A 22,535-nucleotide genomic window follows, 5' to 3' on the forward strand; every position below is an offset into this window, starting at 1 on the left:
CTTAGCTGCTTTTTTCTTGCCATAATACAAATTCTAACAGTCTATTCAGTAGGACTAGGACTATCAGCTGTGTATCCACCAGACTTCTGCACAACACAACTGATGGTCCCAACCCCATTTATAAGGCAAGAAATCCCACTTATTAAACCTGACAGGGCACACCTGTGAAGTGAAAACCATTTCCGGTGACTACCTCTTGAAGCTCATCAAGAGAATGCCAAGAGTGTGCAAAGCAGTCATCAAAGCCAAAGGTGGCTACTTTGAAGAACCTAGAATATAAGACATATTTTCAGTTGTTTCACACTTTTTTGTTAAGTATATAATTCCACATGTGTTAATTCATAGTTTTGATGCTTTCAGTGTGAATGTACAATTTTCATAGTCATGAAAATACAGAAAAATCTTTAAATGAGAAGGTGTGTCCAAACTTTTGGTCTGTACTATATAATCAAAAGATGTCAGCAGAACATCGGATGGAGTCAGTTTATTATCTGCAATGGAGCAGCTTAACATTGTATGTACCTTTGACATTGCTATGTAGTCCAAACCATCAGAGCAGTTAAAGACCACACACTGCACGGCCAGCGCCTTGGCCAAATCTTTGGTGGTCTCAGTTTTTCCTGTGTCGGCCGGACCTTCTGGAGCTCCACCAAGATTTAGATAAAAAGCACCGATCTACCAATGAAACATGAAAGAACTGGTATGAAATATCAATAATAATTGCTAATAAGTTTCATGCATCATACAAAAGTCAAAAACATTTCTGAGCATAACCCATCACATCATAGCAGAGTCCGCTAGCATCGGTCAGTGAGCGGAGTGATGACCAGGCGTGGGGAGCTGCCCAGGTACTCATAGGCGGACTTCACATTGCAGTTGATGATTCGCACTCTCGCATTCTCATTCTCCCAGTAATAGCGGAGTTGGGCAAGCCACCGGAAGTCTGTTCATGAGAAACTCCTGAGGAATGTAGGAAAAGATAGTCAACCTCTAAGACACTGCAGAATCACAAGGGAGAGTTTCTAAAGGGAAGGCAAATGCACATACATTATAGGACAAAACTCCTAGTCACCGAATTCTGCTTTTTTCATTTAGTCCCATTGCCCACGGTGTATAATATCCGGACTCTCAGCCCCCAGTTTATAAAATCCGGCCTCTCGCCTCCCCCGGTGTATAACATCCACCCCTCGCCCCTAGTTTAGTATAACATCTCTCCCCTCGCCCCCCCCCGCCAGTGTATAAAATCCATCCCCTCAACCCCACTGTATAACATCCAACCCCAAGCGCTCCATTGCATAACATCTGGCCCCCAGGGTATAACATCCGGCCCCCAGCCCCGGTGTATAACATCTGTCCCCTCGCTCCCTCCCCCTGGTGTATAACATCCGGCCTCTCGCCCCCCCGGTGTATAATATCCGTCCCCTCGCCCCCCCCCGCCAGTGTATAAAATCCATCCCCTCAACCCCACTGTATAACATCCAACCCCAAGCCCTTCTTTGCATAATATCCGGCCCCCAGCCCCGGTGTATAACATCTGTCCCCTCGCTCCATCCCCCTTGTGTATAACATCTGGCCTCTCGCCCCCCCGGTGTATAATATCCGTCCCCTCGCCCCGGTGTATAATATCCGTCCCCCCGCCCCTGGTGAATAATATCCGTCCCCTCGCACCTGGTGTATAATATCTGTCCCCTCACCCCTGGTGTATAATATCCGTCCCCTCGCACCTGGTGTATAATATCCGTCCCCTCGCCCCTGGTGTATAATATCCGTCCCCACGCCCCCCGGTGTATAATATCCGTCCCCTCGCCCCGGTGTATAATATCCGTCCCCCCGCCCCTGGTGTATAATATCCGTCCCCTCGCCCCTCGTGTATAATATCCGTCCCCTCACCCCTGGTGAATAATATCCGTCCCCTCGCCCCTGGTGTATAATATCCGTCCCCACGCCCCCCCGGTGTATAATATCCGTCCCCTCACCCCGGTATATAATATCCGTCCCCTTGCTCCTCAGTGTATAACATCCAGCCCTCGGACAGTATAACATCTAGCCCCTCGTACCCCTAGGGTATAACATCTGGCCCCTCGGCCTTGTATAACATTAAGACTCTCGCCCCCCACCAGTGTATAACATCAATCCCCACGCCCCCGGTGTATAACATCCGCCCTCCCATGCTGTGTGCTGTTACTAACATATGACAGAACGGCTGGTGGTGCAGAGCTCTCTGATACCAGCGCGGTCCTGTAATAGGAGCCACCGGGGTAACAAGTCTGGATATTACATTTCTTCCCTCCTAAATCTTCCCCCATCACATGTGAGTGATATTATTAAGGAGTGGAAGGAACTGCAGCAACTCAGGAGACCCCAGAACATTACAGAGCGGGGTCACTGAGTGCTGAGGAGCAGAGGGCAGAACGCTCTCCTGACTCCATAACTGCAGAGTCCAGATCTACTTTGGTAACAACATCACCACAAACACTGCGCCCCCGCCTGGAGCTTTATGGCCGAGCAGCTGCATGCAGCCTTACATCACCAAGCACGATGCCGAGCGTCGGATGGAGTGGTGTGAAGCCGCCACCACAGGACTCTGGAGGAGACCTGTTCTGTGCAGTGACGGATCACACTTCTCTATCTGGCATCTGATGGACGAGTCTGGATTTGGTGAATGCCAGGAGAACGTTACCCTATTAACTGCATTGTGCCCGCTGGGCAGTTTGGTGGTGGAGGTATGGCCTTGTTTTTAGGGGGTGGTCTAGGCCCCTTAGTTCCAGTGAAAAGATATCTTAATGCTTCAGCACAAGACATTTTAAACAATTGTAGCTTCCAACCCTAAGGGAATAGAAGAGCAGAACTGTTTCCCACACGTTCTCAACCTCAACCCCACTAAACACCTTTAGGATGATTAATTAGAACAAATACTGGAGAATGGCAGCATAAATATGTCACCGCCACATAGGGAAGAGCAATGTCAGGCACACATCAATTACATTGCCATATGTCTGCTCAGGCTTAGAATGGCTGACCACTCGGAGAATGACATAATACCTACAAAGAAACCGAACAAAAGGTCATTAAAGGAATTGACATAAAACCCCTTTATTAGTCCATCCATGGTTATAGAACGACACTGCACAGAGGAGGGCGCACACACCATTGATAGAAAATATTACAAACCGCACCTAGGCCATCCAAACCACTGACTATAAAGAAGATCAATTGTGGCAATGAGTCATATACAGGGGATGCCGACACCTACAGATGCCAAAACATTCCTATATAGGGACCACCATCTCAATATGCAGAAATGACTACTGCCCCATAGACGTCATTGTAAGTACACCCCAAGATTGCTTTACTGTGACAAGATCAATTGTGTCCTATGAAAACTCAAAGAAAAGAGGGGGGAACATAACATAGATATGGAAAGAACATAGGAATATGGTGAAATGTATGAAGGTGCTCGGCATACTGAGCTGTGATATCTGTAGAGGGACGGACTCCATATTAACATCCTGGATATGGATTAGAATAGGAGGCCATAAAAGCCCCTGTAGGTGTAATGTGGAGGGGGCACAATACCTTTCTCCATGTAGTGTATAATAAATAGAACATGGTATTGGAAAGTTTGCTGCCAGCCATGATGTTTGCACAAACCTGTTTCGATCATTTCCCTGACCACGTCACGAGCGTGCCCCTCTATGGTGACGAGAGCCCCCAATGTGCTGCGAGTCTGCTGGGACAATTTGCCTCCTCGCAAATTGCTCCAAATACCCAGATGTACCTCTATAAAACCCTGCTACAAACAGCATGGAAAACTCAATGCAGATGGATTAATTTTATGCTGGTATTATGGGAAATCCCATACAATGTCTTCCCTTATTGGTAGATATGATGAGAGTAGAGATGAGCGAATGGATTTGCAGGACTCTGGTCCAACAGTCCGGTCAGTATTCCACGGCCGCAGGACCGGAGCCCCGTGAACCGGCATCTCCGGCTCCTCTTTTGATGTCGATGTCATAGTTGTGGTGTGAGGCACAAATGACATCACGCCTGGCCGGCTAATCAAAAGAGGAGCCAGGGATGCCGGCATGTAAGAGGCGGTTAGCAAGGCTCCCATCCAACAGCCACAGACTACTAACCTGCTCTCTTAGACCAAGGTCCTGCAAATTTAGTTGCGCATCTCTAGACAAGATGCATGAATCAATGCAAAATCCCAACAATACTATGGAGCCTTTTGGGTACCTTCAAGATATTGAGCCGCTGTACAACTGCAACCCCCAGGAGAAGACCCCTGGGCAAGAACACTACATGGGCTCTTTGCAGTCTAATAACGTACTGTGAAATAAGCTGCTTGCATCTTTGGATGTGAATGTGGGTCCCCTTACCTCTGTTGCACCAATGGTATATCCCCCCCTGGAAACTCCTATAAGCTGCGTCTCTGGGTATGACAGTCTATTAGCAGGAGAACTCATGAAGTCTGTCTATGAATGTATATATATGTATTTCTCCCAGAAAATTATTACAATTACACGTTTTGTTGTTCACATGTTTATTTCATTTGTGTATATTGGAACAACACAAAAAGAAGATATTAGTCAACAATTTTGGTTCTCAAGTCCTCAGACAGTTCTCTTCTCCTCTTTCTGTTCTCCCTGCTTAGTGTGGCACGTAACAACGCAAAGACTGAGTCAACTTTTCCCCTTTGTATCAGGTTTCAGGTGTGATTTTCATATTGCCCGCACCTTTTACTTGCCACAGGTGAGTTTGAACGAGCATCACATGCTTGAAACAAAATTGTTTACCCACAATTTTGGAAAGATGCCAACAATTTTGTCCGACCCATTTATGGGGTTTTGTGTGAAATTATATCCAATTTGCCTTTTTTTGTGTTGTTCCAATACATACAAAGGAAATAAACATGTGTATAACAGAAAATACACATGCAATTTTTTATGGAAAAATACTTCATTTTCTGGAACAACTTCAAGGGTGCCAACACTTCCGGCCATGACTGTTTATAGTGAAGCAACCTTGATCAGTAAAGGAGCTTATGCCGTACCTCCGGGCCACTGCCGATAGCTTCATGCACTTCACTTGTCCAGAACATGAGACACACAGAGCACGACCTGTCCCGGCCATTCCCTCACCCAGTCTTTTCTTGCAGTCGCAGGGTATGCCTTTTAAAAAAGAAAGTTAAATTACGTTGACAGAAGCATTTAAGAGAGGGACAACCTTACTAGTATTATCTAGCAAATTCATTTCTACCGATTGCAGGTAGAAGATCTGCTACCTGGCTCTATTGCAAGAGATACATCATCCACAAATCATTCACTGCCGCCAAATAATCTTATACAAATATAAAAGAACTAGATGGTGGCCCGATTCTAATGCATCGGGTATTCTAGAATAGGTATGCGGCCGACCGGGTGCAATCAGCAGAGCTGTGTTTAAATTTGGCGCCAAAATCGCTGATTGGTCGCGTTCGGCAACCGCGACCAATCAGCAAAGCGGTGTTTAAATTTGGCGGCAATATCGATGATTGGTCGCGGGCGGCGGCCGCGACCAATCAGCAAACCGTGTTAGTGAGGACTGGAGAGCGTGTTTAAATTTGGCACCAAAATCGCTGATTAGTCGCGACCAATCAGCCGAGCGGTGTTTAAATTTGGCGCCAATACTGCTGACTGGTCATGGCCGCCGACCGCGACCAATCAGCAGAGCGATGCAGAGCGGGGTTTAAATTCGGCGCCAAAATCACAGATTGGTCGCCGGCCGTGACCAAACAGCAGAGCATTCTTTAAATTTGGCGCCAAAATCGCTGATTGGTCGAGGCCGGCGACAGCGAACAATCAGCAGAGCGTTGTTTAAATTTGGCGCCAATCTCGCTGATTGGTCGCGGATGGCGGCCGCGACCAATCAGCAGTGCGGTGTTTAAATTTGGCACCAAAAACGCAGATTGGTCGCGGCCGGTGGTTGCGACCAATCAGCAGAGTGAGGTTTAAATTTGGCACCAATAATGCTGATGGGTCACGGCCGACAACCGTGACCAATCAGCAGAGCGTTGTTTAAATTTTGCGCCAATACTGCTGATTGATCTCGGCCAGCGACCGCGATCAATCAGCAGAGCGTTGCTTAAATTTGGCGCCAATCTCGTTGATTGGACGCGTCCGGCGTCCGCGTCCAATCAGCACAGCAGTGTTTAAATGTGGCGGCAAGATCGGTGAATGGTCGCGGCCGCTATTTAAATGTGGCGCCCAAATCGGTGATTGGTTGCGGGCAGCGGACGCGACCAATCAGCAGAGCGGTGTTTAACTTTAGCGCCAAGATCACTGATTGGTCGGGTGTGGAGAGCGCGACCAATCAGCGAATCGTATTGGTGAGGAGCAGGGAGCGGAATCGTATTAGAGAGGACAGGGGAGCGCCCCTGCCTGTGCGGCTACTTCCGCTGCGAGAACCCGGGACATGAGCGGGCGCTCGGAGCAGAAGTATCCCGACCCGCAGCGCCGCTCCCCGGTCCTCCCTTCACACCCTAGCCGCTGATGTCCCCACAGTATCCGCAGGGTGTTACAAAGGTCCGGACATTTGTGTTCAAAATCGCTGATTGGTCGCTGGCGCTGCCCGCGACCAATCACCGATTTGGGCGCCAATTTTAAATATCGGCCGCGACCAATCACCGATCTTGGCTCCACATTTAAACACCGCTGTGCTGATTGGTCGCCGACGCTGGGCGCGAGCAATCACCGATTTTGGCGCCACATTTAAATTTAAATAGCGGCCGCGACCAATTGGATGTCAGCGCCGCTCCCCGGTCCTCCCTTCACACCCTAGCCGCATGGATGTCAGCGCCGCTGCCTGTGTGGATAGTTCCGCTGCAAGAACCCGGGACATGAGCGGGCGCTCGCAGCAGAAGTATCCGGACTCGCAGCGCCGCTCCCCGGTCCTCCCTTCACACCCTAGCCATTGATGTCCCCACAGTATCCGCATGGTGTTACAAAGGTCAGGACATCTGTGTTAAAAATCGCTGATTGGTCGCTGGCGCTGGCCGCGACCAATCACCGATCTTGGCGGCAAATTCAAACACCGCTGTGCTGATTGGTCGCCGACGCTGTGCGCGACCAATCACCAATTTTGGCGGCACATTTAAATAGCGTCCGCGACCAATCAGTACAGCGGTGTTTAAATGTTGAGCCAAGATCGGTGATTGGTCGCGGCCGATATTTAAATTTGGCGCCTAAATCGGTGATTGGTCGGCGGCAGCGTCAGCGACCAATCAGCGATTTTTAACACAAATGTCCGGACCTTTGTAACACCATGCGGATACTGTGGGGACATCAGCGGCTAGGGTGTGAAGGGAGGACCGGGGAGCGGCGCTGCGGGTCGGGATACTTCTGCTGCGAGCGCCCGCTCATGTCCCGGGTTCTCGGAGCGGAAGTATCCGCACAGGCAGCGGCGCTGACATCCATGCGGCTAGGGCGTGAAGGGAGCACCGGGGAGCGGCGCTGACATCCAATTGGTCGCGGCCGCTATTTAAATGTGCCGCACAAATCGGTGATTGGTCGCCGACTTGGCCCGCAACCAATCACTGATCTTGCGGCCAAAGTTAAACACTACGGTGCTAATTGGTCGCGGACGCTGACAGCGACCAATCACCGATTTGGGCGCCACATTCAAATATCGGCCGCGACCAATCACCGATCTTGGCTCCACATTTAAACACCGCTGTGCTGATTGGTCGCCGACGCTGGGTGCGACCAATCACCGATTTTGGTGCCACATTTAAATAGCGTCCGCGACCAATCCGCACAGCGGTGTTTAAATGTGGAGCCAAGATCGGTGATTGGTCGCGGCCGATATTTGAATGTGGCGCCAAAATCGGTGATTGGTCGCTGTCAGCGTCCGCGACCAATCAGCACCGTAGTGTTTAACTTTTGCGGCAAGATCCGTGATTGGTTGTGGGCCAAGACCGCGACCAATCACCGATTTGTGCGGCACTTTTAAATAGCGTCCGCGACCAATTGGATGTCAGCGCCGCTCCCCGTTCCTCCCTTCACACCCTAGCCGCATGGATGTCAGCGGCGCTGCCTGTGCGGATACTTCCGCTCCGAGAACCCGGGACATGAGCGGGCGCTCGGAGCAGAAGTATCCCGACCCGCAGCGCCGCTCCCCGGTCCTCCCTTCACACCCTAGCCGCTGATGTCCCCACAGTATCCGCATGGTGTTACAAAGGTCCGGACATTTGTGTTAAAAATCGCTGATTGGTCGCTGGCGCTGCCCGCGACCAACCACCGATTTGGGCGCCAAATTTAAATATCGGCCGCGACCAATCACCGATCTTGGCTCCACATTTAAACACCGCTGTGCTGATTGGTCGCGGCTGATATTTAAATTTGGCGCCCAAATCGGTGGTTGGTCGCGGGCAGCGCCAGCGACCAATCAGCGATTTTTAACACAAATGTCCGGACCTTTGTAAGTCCATGCGGATACAGTGGGGACATCAGCGGCTAGGGTGTGAAGGGAGGACCGGGGAGCGGCGCTGCGAGTCCAGATACTTCTGCTGCGAGCGCCCGCTCATGTCCCGGGTTCTCGGAGCGGAAGTATCCGCACAGGCAGCGCCGCTGACATCCATGCGGCTAGGGTGTGAAGGGAGGACCGGGGAGCGGCGCTGACATCCATGCGGCTAGGGTGTGAAGGGAGGACCGGGGAGTGGCGCTGACATCCAATTGGTCACGGACGCTATTTAAAAGTGCCGCACAAATCGGTGATTGGTCGCTGTCTTGGCCCGCGACCAATGACTGATCTTGGCGCCAAAGTTAAACACTATTGTGCTGATTGGTCGCGGACGCTGACCGCGACCAATCACCGATTTGGGCGCCAAATTTAAATATCGGCCGCGACCAATCACCGATTTTGGCGCCAAATTTAAATATCGGCCGCGACCAATCACCACAGCGGTGTTTAAATGTGGAGCCAAGATCGGTGATTGGGCGCGGACAGCGTCGGCGACCAATCAGCACAGCGGTGTTTAAGTTTTGCGCTAAGATCAGTGATTGGTCGGGTCCGAAGACCGCGATCAATCATCGAATCGTCTTGGTGAGGACCGGGGAGCGGCGCTGCCTGTACGGCTACTTCCGCTGCGAGAACCCGGGACATAGCGGGCGCTCACAGCAGAAGTATCCCGACCCGCAGCGCCGCTCCCCGGTCCTCCCTTCCGCATGGAGGTCAGCGACGCCGGCGGTCCTTCCGCTGCTACCGGCCGGGAGATGAGCGCCTCGCGGCGCTCATCTTCCGGCTGCATCTCCATCCCGCAGATGGGTCCGTCGGTCGGGTTCCTTCTGCTGTTGCCGGCCGGGAGATGAGCGCCTTGCGCCGGTCATCTCCCGGCTGCATCGCCGCTCAGCTCCGTCCCGCAGATGAGCCGCTAACGGCCGCCATCTTTTTTTAGAAATCCCCCGGCGCTGATTGGCCGCTGCCGGACCAATGAGCGACGCGGGATTTCTTGGACAGACAGACACACAGACAGACAGACAGACGGGATAAGACGATTATATATATAGACTAGATTAGTTCCAATTAATGCTTTTGGTCTGTAGGTAGATCCGTACCATTCGTGACCGAGCAATAACATCATGCACGCTCCTTAACATGACATCTTCCCCTTGGATGAGCCACTTCTCCACGGCCCCCCGAGCCTCGGAGGTGGAGATGGTCTGGATGAGCTCTACGCGTTCCCCCTCGGTGCTGTACATGGCTTTGATGTCCAGGTTAGGAAGGAGCTCCAGCTTTGCTATGCCTTCAAAGCCCTTCTTTAGATGTGGTTGGACCCGCAGAGGATCTTTAGTCTCAGAGAGAATTTCTAGCATTTCGTCGTTGGACAGGAAGAAAAAGCTAAAGCGAAAATGCACAATATGATAAAGATGTCATTAAAGTATTGGGTCAGGCGCCATTTGTATTAGTGTCTATGTGAGAAAATAGAAAAGCAAAGCTTTAAAGTAAAGATTCAGTCCCCATACACATTGGATTAAAATAGTTTAAACCTGACGATTGCAGCAGGACCGGCCTACCCACTGATGTGTATGGGGGTCTCCTGACTCTCCCCCGATAGAGGATGTCAGGGCCAGAAGGATCGGGCAGATGGGATTTCAATACCCGGTCTTTTGGTTCTCAGGGGAGATAACCCGCTGCCGGAGGTGTCCAGTACCGACTTTCTCCTCTCTCCCCATTAAAACCACATGACTGTTCAGCAGAATAGGTGGGAGTCAGGAGAAATAGCCAAATAACCATTCAGACCACGGGTATCTCATATGTCATGCGTATGGTTAGCTTAAAGGGGCTATCCAGCTTTGGGAACTTTTTTTTATTTAACTGAAATGTGTATTCCCATCTCCAGGATTCTACCCCAATATGTAGTATGCGTAATAATAATAATATTAGCAAATACCTCCAATTAGAAGTTTAGTATAGTTCTTCTGATTTGTTTTGTCGCTTACCCCATGTGCAGGGCATTGCAGTAGCTTAGGTTACGACCACTAGCAAATAACTGTCACTATATGAGTGGTCGTAACCATGGATACCGAAGCTACTGCAATGCCTTGCACATGGGGAAAGCGACATAGTGAATCAGAAGAACTATACTACACTTCTAATTGGAGGTATTTGCTAATATTATTATTATTACTACGCCTACTACATATTGGGATAGGATCTTGGAGATGGGAATACCCATTTAATTGCGAGTATTTGCGACAATTCAGTTTCATTAAAAATGTTGCACCGTTAGGCTTTTTGTTTCCTGCACATTCAGCTTTGATGTGATCTGTGGTCATAAATCGGCTAAGAGGAGCTGAAAAAAGACAGATTAAAAATAAGTCCAATAGCCAGCGCAACACAGAGCCAATAGAAGGCAAACAGTGCAAAATTATTAATGAAATCCAATTACAAAAATGATTTCAATGCGTTTAAATAAGAAAAAAAAATATTTAAGGAATATATACAATCATTGCAACAAGTGAAAGGACTATACCGTGGGAAAAAAGCCTCTTCTTCTCCAGATAGGCATTCAGCCCTTTCATGATTTTATCCAGAAGCACATTGCTGTCCTGAAGTTTCTCCAGAAGTCCGGTCAGAGAAGTGGCGCTTAAAACCTAAAACAAAGTAGATAGCCCATAAGTAAGATTCCATTATATAGTTATAGAGACTGAAAAAAGGTCACATTCATTGACTATTGTGCCAATAGTTTATATTAAAAGAAAAATTAGAACCTATTTGGATAGAAAATAGAAGATGCGGGAGGCTGGAGTCCAGGCAGTGCGGAGCCCCATAACCCGGGATCCTTGTGATGGAAGCATCAGGACACGGACTCTTGGAAAACATCAATCCTGGATGCAAGATGACCGTGCTTTCTTGTATGAGTCCACCATGAAGCATCCATTTACCTTCGGGTCTTTAACGCAATGTTTCATGATCTCTCTCCAGTTTCTGTCCACAGTCTGGAATAAGCGTCCTTCTTCAGGCATTTGCTGCATGATGTCCTCAGAAGAGAAGATTAAAGCCACTGGGTCGGCACCTTCAGCCATTCATCAATGGTTTCCTGGATCCTTATCAGTCGTTCCTCCCATTGCTTAAAGGAGGAGAGCAAAAAGTTAATTACACATAAAATGAAAAGGATAGAAAAAAAATGCTATCATTTTAGAAGATAAATTATCAATGGATATGAATTCTGAATTGTTGGACATTTGTAGGGAAAGTTTGGCGAGACTCCTTGATACCATCCCCTTTACATGTAAGCTGGAGCCGCATGTAACTTTAGCCTCGGAGATCCTAATGAAACCTTAGCTTCTGCTAATAAGCAAGTGAAGATTTTAAGCTGAGTGACAACATTTACTGTGGGTGGGAACTCCTTAATCCCTTCAGGACCGGATAATTTTTTGTTTTGCATTTTTTCCTTCCCTTCTTCAAAAAGCCATACATTTTTTAATTTTTCCATTGATATAGCTGCAAGAGGCTATGTAATGTGCTGTAGCTTAACCCCTTCCCAACATATGACATACTGTTAAGCCATATGCCATGTTCCTGCAGATGTGCAAAATTTGGACCTGGGCCCCCACCAGCATGTTGGTCAGATGTATGGGCCCTTGTAGCATTCTAGATCCGATAATGATGCGCGTGTTCGTCCCTGCCTTGGATGTTTCCCATTGTAGCCCCATCCTATAATAATGTCTCTCATTCTAGGCCCCTTCCTGGTATAATGTTCCCCATCCTGCGCCCCTTCCTGTTATAATATCCCCGATCCTGGGCCTCTTCCTGTTATAATATCCACCTTCTGTGTATAATACCCCCCATCCTGAGCCCCTTTCAGCAATAATGTCCCAATCCTGGGCTCCTTCCTGGTATAATGTCCTTGGTCCTGGGCCTCTTACTGTAATAATGTCCCCCATCCTGGCCCCTTCCTGTAACAATGTCCCCAATCCTGGTACAATGTCCCCCATCCTATAACAATGTCCTCCATCCTGGTATCCTGTCCCCCATCCTAGGCCCCATTCTGGTATAATGACCTCCATCCTTGTGCCCTTCCTGGTGTAATGTCCTTCATCCTGGCCCATGTCATGGTATAATGACCCCCATTCTGGTATAATGCTCCCTATCCTGGGCCCTTTCCTTGTATAATGTTCCCCATCCTGGGCCCCTTCTTTATATAATGCTCCCCATCCTGGGCCCCTTCCTTGTCTAATTCTCCCCACCCTGAGCCCCTTCCTTGTCTAATGCTCCCCATCCTTGGCCCTTTCCTGGTATAATGTTCTGTCGTTCTTTTCTAATACATTAAATAAACAAAAATAAATGATTCTTCTTACCTTCCTGCGCTCCCACGACATGCGGCGTCTTCTTCTGTAGCTGATTTCAGTGTGCCGGCAAGGGCAGCGCATGACGTCACTTCCATGCGTCGCTCGTGACTGGCACGCCGACATCAGCTACTGGCCTTTGATTGGCTGGCGGCATGCATTGCAGCTCAGGGACCCGGCATGTCCCTGCGCAGCAATATACTTCAGCCGAATGTGCGTCCTCAGACTGTGGAAGTGCCATAAATATATGAGATGGGAATACCACTCTGCCACTGTGCGTTCCTTTATGCACTTTACCCTCCTTTTTGGCACTCTTTGTGGTAAGAGACTACCTTAAAAAATGTTTTATGTGACATGTATCTGATTATTTGTGGGCAGGAGCATTATTTAGATGGATACCTGATGCATATGGCAAGTGTAAATCCAATGACTATGGAATACTTATGGATTACTTTTTGATATATTATTACACTCATTGGATTGTCTTGATATACTAACCTTATGCTATATTATCTATATTGCTCATGTCCCACTGTGACCATATGCGTGACCATATATGTATACTTTGTAACATATCTTGCTACATTGGTAATCTAATTAGTGTCTTTATACTATCCGTATTATGTCATTTCTCTTTTTACTATGTACGTTTTTTAACTTGATGGAATAAAAATTTATATTTTTTACGCCAATTAACTCTTTCTTCTCCTATGTACCCATGTGTTTCATGAGTTGGCTCAGTTTGGCAAATCTGGGATATATTTCCCCCCGGATATGCCAACTTTACCCCTATAGGGTCTATTTAGTTGTATCACTCTGAGTCTATGTCTGATCCAGAGATACAATAATGAACATGAATCCTTATATATCACGGATCTTGCAGCCGCCTTTACCTGCTTGGACATAAGTGTCACATAGTTACATAGTTTAAAAGGCCGAAAAAAGACAAGCGTCCATCCAGTTCAGCCTATTTCTTGTGCACTGCAGCTATTCCGCAGCATTGATCCAGGGGAAGGCAAAAAAAAACCATGCGGTATAGGCCAATTTACATCATTGAGGAAAAATTCACTTCCCGACTCCAATCTGGCAGTCAGATTAAATCCCTGGATTAATTAACTATCACTAAGCATAAGATGTAATTTTATTGTTCTCAAGAAAGGCGTCCAGTCCTCTCTTGAACTCATTAAGTGAGTTGGACATCACCACTTCCTCTCCCAGAGAATTCCAGAGTCTCACAGCTCTGACCGTAAAGAATCCCTTCTATGCTGGTGCAGGAACCTCCTTTCCTCCAGACGCATAGTGTGCCCCCTCGTCTTTGTCACCATCCTTGGTATAAACAGGTCATGGGAGAGATCTCTGTACAGCCCCCTGATGTATTTATACATGTTTATGAGGTCTCCCCTAAGCCTTCTCTTTTCCAACGTAAATAGGCCTAATTTGGACAACCTCTCTGGGTATTCTAGTCCCTCCATTCCCTTTATTACCTTAGTCGCCCTCCTTTGTACCCTCTCTAGCTCCAATATGTCTTTCCTGAGCACCGGAGCCCAGAACTGTGCACAATATTCTAAGTGCGGCCTTACCAGCGCTTTATACAGAGGAAGAACAATGTTCTCATCATATGCCCCTATTTCTCTTCTGATGCATGCCATGACTCTATTTGCCTTCGCAGCTGCTGCCTGACACTGGGCACTCCAATTTAATTTGCTGTTAACCAAGACGCCCAGGTCCTTCTCCATGTCAGATTTCCCCAACGGTTTCCCATTTAATATGTATGGGTGACTGCTGTTTTTCTTTCCCATGTGCATGACCTTAGATTTATCGGCATTGAACCCCATTTGCCATTTTTTGGCCCAACTCCCCAATTTATCTAAATCCTCCTGTAGCTGTGCCCTATCCTCATCTGTATTAACTACGTTACAAAGTTTAGTATCATCTGCAAATATTGCTATTTTACTATGCAACCCTTCCACTAGATCATTAATAAATATATTAAATAATATAGGGCCCAAGACAGACCCTTGAGGCACCCCGCTAGTCGAGACGCAGTTATAAAAGGAATCCAATTTGTCCGCATTAATCAACTGCAGGGCATCTTGATTGGCAAATAGATTGATCACTTTGGGGTACCAAGTGTTCAGCAACTTTTCTTCTGTCTTGGCACAAGCCAAGGATACGCTGTTCCTCAGGGATTCACATTCTACAGGACCCCTGGACCCGACAAAGAATAAAGCACTTTATCATATTAAACCTGACAGGGCACACCTGTGAGGTGAAGACCATTTCCGGTGACTACCTCTTGAAGCTCATCAAGAGAACGCCAAGAGTGTGCAAAGCAGTCATCAAAGCAAAAGGGGGCTACTCTGAAGAACCTAGAATATAAGACATATTTTCAGTTGTTTCACACTTTTTTGTTAAGTATATAATTCCACATGTGGTAATTCATAGTTTTGCTGCCTTCAGTGTGAATGTACAATTTTCATAGTCATGAAAATACAGAAAAATCTTTAAATGAGAAAGTGTGTCCAAACTTTTGGTCTGTACTGTATATATCCACCCATATACAGTATACATATACACACATATACAGTATACATATATACACACCCATATACAGTATACATATATATACACACATATACAGTATACATATATACACCCATATACAGTATACATATATACACACCCATATACAGTATACATATATATACACACATATACAGTATACATATATACACCCATATACAGTATACATATATACACACCCATATACAGTATACATATATATACACACATATACAGTATACATATATACACCCATATACAGTATACATACACACATATACCAGTATACATATATATACACACATACAGTATATATATATATATATATACACACTTATACAGTATACATATATACACACCCAGTATACAGTATATATATATACACACCCATATACAGTATATATATATATATATACACACCCATATACAGTATACATATATACACACATATACAGTATACATATATACACATATATACACACATATACACACACACACACGTACCAGTATACATATATATACACACGCCCATATACAGTATACAGTGCTGGCCAAAAGTATTGGCACCCCTGCAATTCTGTCAGATAATGCTCAATTTCTTCCTGAAAATGATTGCAATCATAAATTCTTTGGTATTATTCTCTTCATTTAATTTGTCTTCAATGAAAAAAACACAAAAAGAATTGTCCTAAAGCCAGATTGGATATAATTCCACACCAAACCTAAAAAAGGGGGTGGACAAAAGTATTGGCACCCTTTGAAAAATCATGTGATGCTTCTCTAATTCGTGTAATTAACAGCACATGTAACTTACCTGTGGCACCTAACAGGTGTTGGCAATAACTAAATCACACTTGCAGCCAGTTAACATGGATTAAAGTTGACTCAGCCTCTGTCCTGTGTCCTTGTGTGTACCACATTGAGCATGGAGAAAAGAAAGAAGACCAAAGAACTGTCTGAGGACTTGAGAAACCAAATTGTGAGGAAGCATGAGCAATCTCAAGGCTACAAGTCCATCTCCAAAGACCTGAATGTTCCTGTGTCTTCCGTGCGCAGTGTCATCAAGAAGTGTAAAGCCCATGGCACTGTGGCTAACCTCCCTAGATGTGGACGGAAAAAAAAATTGACGAGAGATTTCAACGCAAGATTGTGCGGATGGTGGATAAAGAACCTCGACTAACATCCAAACAAGTTCAAGCTGCCCTGCAGTCTGAGGGTACAACAGTGTCAACCCGTACTATCCGTCAGCGTCTGAATGAAAAGGGACTGTATGGTAGGATACCCAGGAAGACCCCACTTCTTACCCCGAGACATAAAAAAGCCAGGCTGGAGTTTGCCAAAACTTACCTGAGAAAGCCTAAAACGTTTTGGAAGAATGTTCTCTGGTCAGATGAGACAAAAGTAGAGCTTTTTGGGAAAAAGCATCAACATAGAGTGTACAGGAAAAAAAAAGAGGCATTCAAAGAAAAGAACACGGTCCCTACAGTCAAACATGGCGGAGGTTCCCTGATGTTTTGGGGTTGCTTTGCTGCCTCTGGCACTGGACTGCTTGACCGTGTGCATGGCATTATGAAGTCTGAAGACTACCAACAAATTTTGCAGCATAATGTAGGGCCCAGTGTGAGAAAGCTGGGTTTCCCTCAGAGGTCATGGGTCTTCCAGCAGGACAATGACCCAAAACACACTTCCAAAAGCACTATAAAATGGTTTTAGAGAAAGCACTGGAGACTTCTAAGGTGGCCAGCAATGAGTCCAGACCTGAATCCCATAGAACACCTGTGGAGAGATCGCAAAATGGCAGTTTGGAGAAGGCTCCCTTCAAATATCAGGGACCTGGAGCAGTTTGAAGTGACCGCGGGCAAGGCCGCGCATTGGTATCTATGATCTGGCCCAGCAAGATCCCCACACACAGACTCTATCTTGACAACCGTATCTTTACTCGCATACATTTTTAACACAGCAAAGAAAAAAAAACAATAAATGACAACCGTAAATATGCACAGTAATAACGTGTACTGATAAGCTGACCCTCACTGTCCCTACTCACACGTTACCAGTCCTTTACTCCAGAAGGATGTGTCCCCCGTCGCAGGCCTGTCTGTCTTTGCAGGAAGGCGTCCCAGCCGGAAAAAAAACAGGAACAGCAGAATTCGCGGAAACAAAGGAAGGGATACTTCGGCCTCTCGCCAGAGGTCCCGCTTACAGTCTCTCTGATCCGGATAGAAGCTCTGGTGGGTCCCCTTATGTAGTCCACACTCCAGTAGCAGGGAGTGTAACAGCTGAATCCTTCAGCAGTGCAGGAGCTGGGGAAGGCTCCGAGGATATGGTGTCAGATAGAAGAAATCACGTTGAGAGTCTCTCCTGCGCCACACACGAGGGCCTGCACACCGTCCTGGCTCTTTTCACAGACCACAGCAGACTCTGCGCGCGCTTTTTCCTGCTTCCCACTTTGGTCACGTGACTCTCTAGGGCGGGACACAGGAGGCTCAGTCTTTTTCTCTGTCATCACACCCTGCGCAGGTGCAACCTCTGGCCACAAGGTGGCAACATCATCCTGTGTAATCACTTCTGTAACAGGCTCTATATCAATTATCACAGAACAGCCAGAGACGGCCAGCTCACTACAAGTTTGCCAAAGAAGAATGGTCTACAATTCCAGCAGAGCATTGTAAGAAACTCATTGATGGTTACCGGAAGCGGTTGTTCGCAGTTATTTTGGCTAAAGGTTGTGCAACCAAGTATTAGGCTGAGGGTGCCAATACTTTTGTCCGGCCCATTTTTGGAGTTTTGTGTGAAATGATCAATGATTTTATTTTTGCTTCATTCTCTTTTGTGTTTTTCCTTGCAAGCAAATTAAATGAAGAGAATAATACCAAAGAATTTGTGATTGCAATCATTTTCAGGAAGAAACTGAGTATTATCTGACAGAATTGCAGGGGTGCCAATACTTTTGGCCAGCACTGTACATATATATATACACACACATACAGCATACATATATACACCCATATACAGTATACATATACACACATCTACAGTATACATATATATACACCTATATACAGTATACATATATATATACATACATATACAGTATACATATATACACAGTATAGATATACACACACATATACAGTATACATATATACACAGTATAGATATACACACACATATACAGTATACATATATATACACACACACACATACAGTATACATATATACACACCCATATACAGTATACATATACACACCCATATACAGTATACATATATACACACCCATATACAGTATACATATATATATACATACAGTATGCATATACACATATACAGTATACATATATATATATACATACATATAGAGTATCTATAATATAACGCTACAAGCGTCCCTCTGTCTGAAGCCTTTATAGTCTGCGCTAGTGCGACACGCCTGCACAGTCTGGCTCCAGACTGAAGAACGCATGGAGCCGTTACAGGTAAGAGGAGTGTATGTTGCTGGAGATCGAGGTATGCGTATACACTGAACACATACCGCGATCTCTGGCGCCATACTTACATACTTACCTGACCGGGATGAGCGCTACCGCGGCGCTTCTGTTCGGTCCGGAGTCCGGGGGAAGAGGGAGGCATTGAAATCGGCACATGCGCATAGCGCTATCCGGCGCCATTTTACTGAAGATACATTTGCAATGTGTCTTCAGCAAAATGGAGCCGGACAGCGTGGTATGAGCACACGCGTACTTCGGCGCCGCACTCCTCCCCCGGCCTCCAGCAGAACGGGAAACAGCGCTGGAGCACAGGGAAGAAAGGTGAGTATAAGTGTTTATTTTCTTGTATGTGTGTGTAGCATGATAGGGATGAGGGGTGCCATACATACCAGGATTGGGGGGTGAGGGGTGCCATACATACCAGGATTGGGGGGTGAGGGGTGCCATACATACCAGGATTGGGGGGTGAGAGGACCATACATACCAGGATTGGCGGGTGAGGGGACTATCCATACCAGGATTGGGGGGTGAGGGGTGCCATGCATACCAGGATTGGGGGGTAAGGGGACCATGCATAACAGGATTGGGGGTGAGGGGACCATGCATAACAGGATTGGGGGTGAGGGGTGCCATGCATAACAGGATTGGGGGTGAGGGGTGCCATGCATATCAGGATAGGGATGAGGGGTACCATGCATACCAGGATTGGGGATGTGAGGGGGTACCATAGATACCAGAATAGGGATGAGGGGGTACCATGCATACCAGGATTGGGGGTGAGGGGTACCATGTATACCAGAATTGGGGGGTGAGGGGACCATGCATACCAGGATTGGGGCTGAGGGGTGCCATGTATACCAGAATTGGGGGGGGGGGGCATGCATACCAGGATTGGGGATGAGGGGTGCCATGCATACCAGGATTGGGGAATGAGGGGTGCCATGCATACCAGGATTGGGGAATGAGGGGTGCCATGCATACCAGGATTGGGGAATGAGGGGTGCCATGCATACCAGGATTGGGGGTGAGGGGTGCCATGCATACCAGGATTGGGGAATGAGGGGTGCCAAGTATACCAGGATTGGGGGTGAGGGGTGCCATGCATACCAGGATTGGGGGGTGAGGCGTGCCATGTATACCAGGATTGGGAGGTGAGGTGACCATGCATACCAGGATTGGGGAATGAGGGATGCCATGTATACCAGAATTGGGGGGTGAGGGGACCATACATACCAGGATTGGGGGGTGAGGGGACCATGCATACCAGAATTAGGGGGTGAGGGGTGCCATGTATACCAGGATTGGGGAATGAGGGATGCCATGTATACCAGAATTGAGGGGTGAGGGGACCATGTATACCAGGATTGGGGGATGAGGGGTGCCATGTATACCAGGATTGGGAGTGAGGGGTGCCATGCATACCAGGATTGGAGAATGAGGGGTGCCATGTATACCAGGATTGGGGGGGTGAGGGGACCATGCATACCAGGATTGGGGGGTGATGGGTGCCATGTATACCAGGATTGGGGAATGAGGGGTGCCATGCATACCAGGATTGGGGAATGAGGGGTGCCATGCATACCAGGATTGGGGAATGAGGGGTGCCATGTATACCAGGATTGGGGGTGAGGGGTGCCATGCATACCAGGATTGGGGGGTGAGGGGTGCCATGTATACCAGGATTGGGAGGTGAGGGGACCATGCATACCAGGATTGGGGAATGAGGTGTGCCATGCATACTAGGATTGGGGGGTGAGGGGACCATACATACCATGATTGGGGGGTGAGGTGTGCCATGCATACCAGGGTTGGGGGGTGAGGGGACCATACATACCATGATTGGGGAATGAGGTGTGCCATGTATACCAGGATTGGGGGGTGGAGGGACCATGCATACCACAATAGGATGGGGGCAGCACAAATACCAGGATGGGAGACCATATACCAATAAAAATGCTCGCCACCCGGGCGTAGAACGGGTTCAATAGCTAGTACATATATACACGCATATATACAGTAATACAGCATATACATACACATATATACTGTATACACACACACACACACACACATATATACAGTAATACAGCATATACATACACATATATACTGTATATACACACACACACACATATATATATATATATCTGGCGACAGGGCCCCGCTGCGTCCTCTGTGTCTCTGTACAGATATAAGTGTAACACGTACTGGATCCAGCACAGTTGACAGTCTGCCATAGAGCTGACGTGCAGTACATACACTGTGTTATGGGGGCGCTCACCTGTGCGGACCCCGCGCTCCGGCCGCTACTTCTCTGCTCATATAAGGTCTCTCTTTCTGCCATTAAATAATTCGGTTGTCATGGCAGTGGAGGCGGGGCGTTGGTAGGGGGCGTGTCTGGTATAGGGCAGATTGGGGCGGGGCTGTCATGCAGTGCTTGTCTCATCGCTGTAATTTCCTGCTGATGCCACCTGGTGGACAGCATTGGTCAGTACGCGCTGAGAATGCTTACATGGTGGGGGAGGGGCAGCTTATATATGTATATACACAGTCACAATGCAGTTAGGGTTATGTTCACACAGTGTTTTTTTAAACGTTTTTTTCCACATTATAAAACTCAGTGTTGTCAGGAAAAGCATTGCCTGTATTTTTGATGTATGCCTCATACAAAATACATTTTTGAAGATTTTTTTTAATCTTCCATCCTATACTCGGGCACTGGCTGTATATTGTTGAGGCCCCGGGACTTGCTTAGATCCGCTGGGTGGCATTGCCAGCTGCATTGCAGTAAATGGGTGACCTGAAATCCCACATTTATCCTGTGACCAGTTAGGGACTGTTTTTCCTTAAAGAAGGGGCTCATGTTATTAATCCCAGACAATCCATTAATGGAGTTTCCAGTAGTATAATAATGATGATTTATCCTGGGGATGGGTTATCAAGATCAGATCGGTGGGCTCCGACACGCGGCACCGGCTCTACCCATCAGCTGATTGCAGCGCTCAGATGTAAATAGTGTGAAGATTGAACATCACAGCTCCATTCACTGTACTGCGGGTCCTGCAGATCAGCTAATATTCATGTAATAGGAGCTGATCTGCAGCACCAGGGAGCGGCCACTACACAGTGACCAGAGCTGTGATGTTCAGCTCCTCAACACTGTTTACATCTGATCTCGACCGAAGCTTCAAACAGCTGATTAGTGGAGGTGACACGTGCCGGACCCCCACAAATCTGATATTAATGAGATAACCAGGGGATAGGCCATCAATATGTTTGTCCTGGAAATTCCCTTTAAGGCCCACCTGCACATACTATGTATATATATATATATATATATGGCAAAGAGTGGGAAGGGGTTAATCAAAGGCTCATAAAACGGACAAACAACACAAATATTGGTTTCTATCTTTTACACATTTGGGGTAGCCCTTAAGAGGGCCGGAGAGAGAGAGAGAGAGAGAGAAGAGAGAGAGAAGAGAGAGAGAAGAGAGAGAGAAGAGAGAGAGAGAAGAGAGAGAGAAGAGAGAGAGAGAAGAGAGAGAGAAGAGAGAGAGAAGAGAGAGAGAAGAGAGAGAGAAAGAGAGAGAGAAGAGAGAGAGAGAGAAGAGAGAGAGAAGAGAGAGAGAAGAGAGAGAGAAGAGAAGAGAGAG

The 22,535-nt window shown here is 47.2% G+C and overlaps 1 protein-coding gene across 2 annotated transcripts; it reads right to left on the reverse strand.

Moving 5' to 3' along the window:
• Positions 1-632: 632 nt before the first annotated feature.
• Positions 633-21,255, reverse strand: LOC141178769 (dynein axonemal heavy chain 12-like). Of its 2 annotated transcripts, XM_073660612.1 has the most exons (7): positions 21,164-21,245; positions 15,093-15,199; positions 11,427-11,611; positions 11,015-11,135; positions 9,597-9,879; positions 5,057-5,174; positions 633-960 (listed from the first exon to the last, which is right to left on the reverse strand). In XM_073660612.1, exons 3-5 carry the CDS (start codon positions 11,565-11,567, stop codon positions 9,848-9,850), a joined length of 294 nt encoding a protein of 97 aa, XP_073516713.1. In that variant the 5' UTR covers positions 11,568-11,611; positions 15,093-15,199; positions 21,164-21,245; the 3' UTR covers positions 633-960; positions 5,057-5,174; positions 9,597-9,847. The 2 variants fall into 2 exon arrangements, with proteins under 2 accessions (XP_073516713.1, XP_073516714.1); XM_073660613.1 differs by lacking the exon at positions 15,093-15,199 and having other exon boundaries at positions 21,164-21,255.
• Between the last annotated feature and the right edge of the window lie 1,280 nt (positions 21,256-22,535).

Source organism: Phyllobates terribilis, unplaced genomic scaffold (assembly GCF_046119375.1).
Source record: "Phyllobates terribilis strain yellow unplaced genomic scaffold, ASM4611937v1 Scaffold_30__1_contigs__length_15301838, whole genome shotgun sequence".
Taxonomy (NCBI): Eukaryota; Metazoa; Chordata; class Amphibia; order Anura; family Dendrobatidae; genus Phyllobates; species Phyllobates terribilis.

Bases quoted from the DNA above. Each gene is read 5' to 3' on its own strand.
- LOC141178769 (XM_073660613.1), bottom strand. From the start codon at position 11,567: ATGGCTGAAGGTGCCGACCCAGTGGCTTTAATCTTCTCTTCTGAGGAC. The intron at 11,136-11,426 runs GTAAATGGATGC...ACTTTGTTTTAG, and splicing joins ATTGCGTTAAAGACCCGAAG to GTTTTAAGCGCCACTTCTCT. The intron at 9,880-11,014 runs GTATAGTCCTTT...TTTTCGCTTTAG, and splicing joins GAAGAGGCTTTTTTCCCACG to CTTTTTCTTCCTGTCCAACG.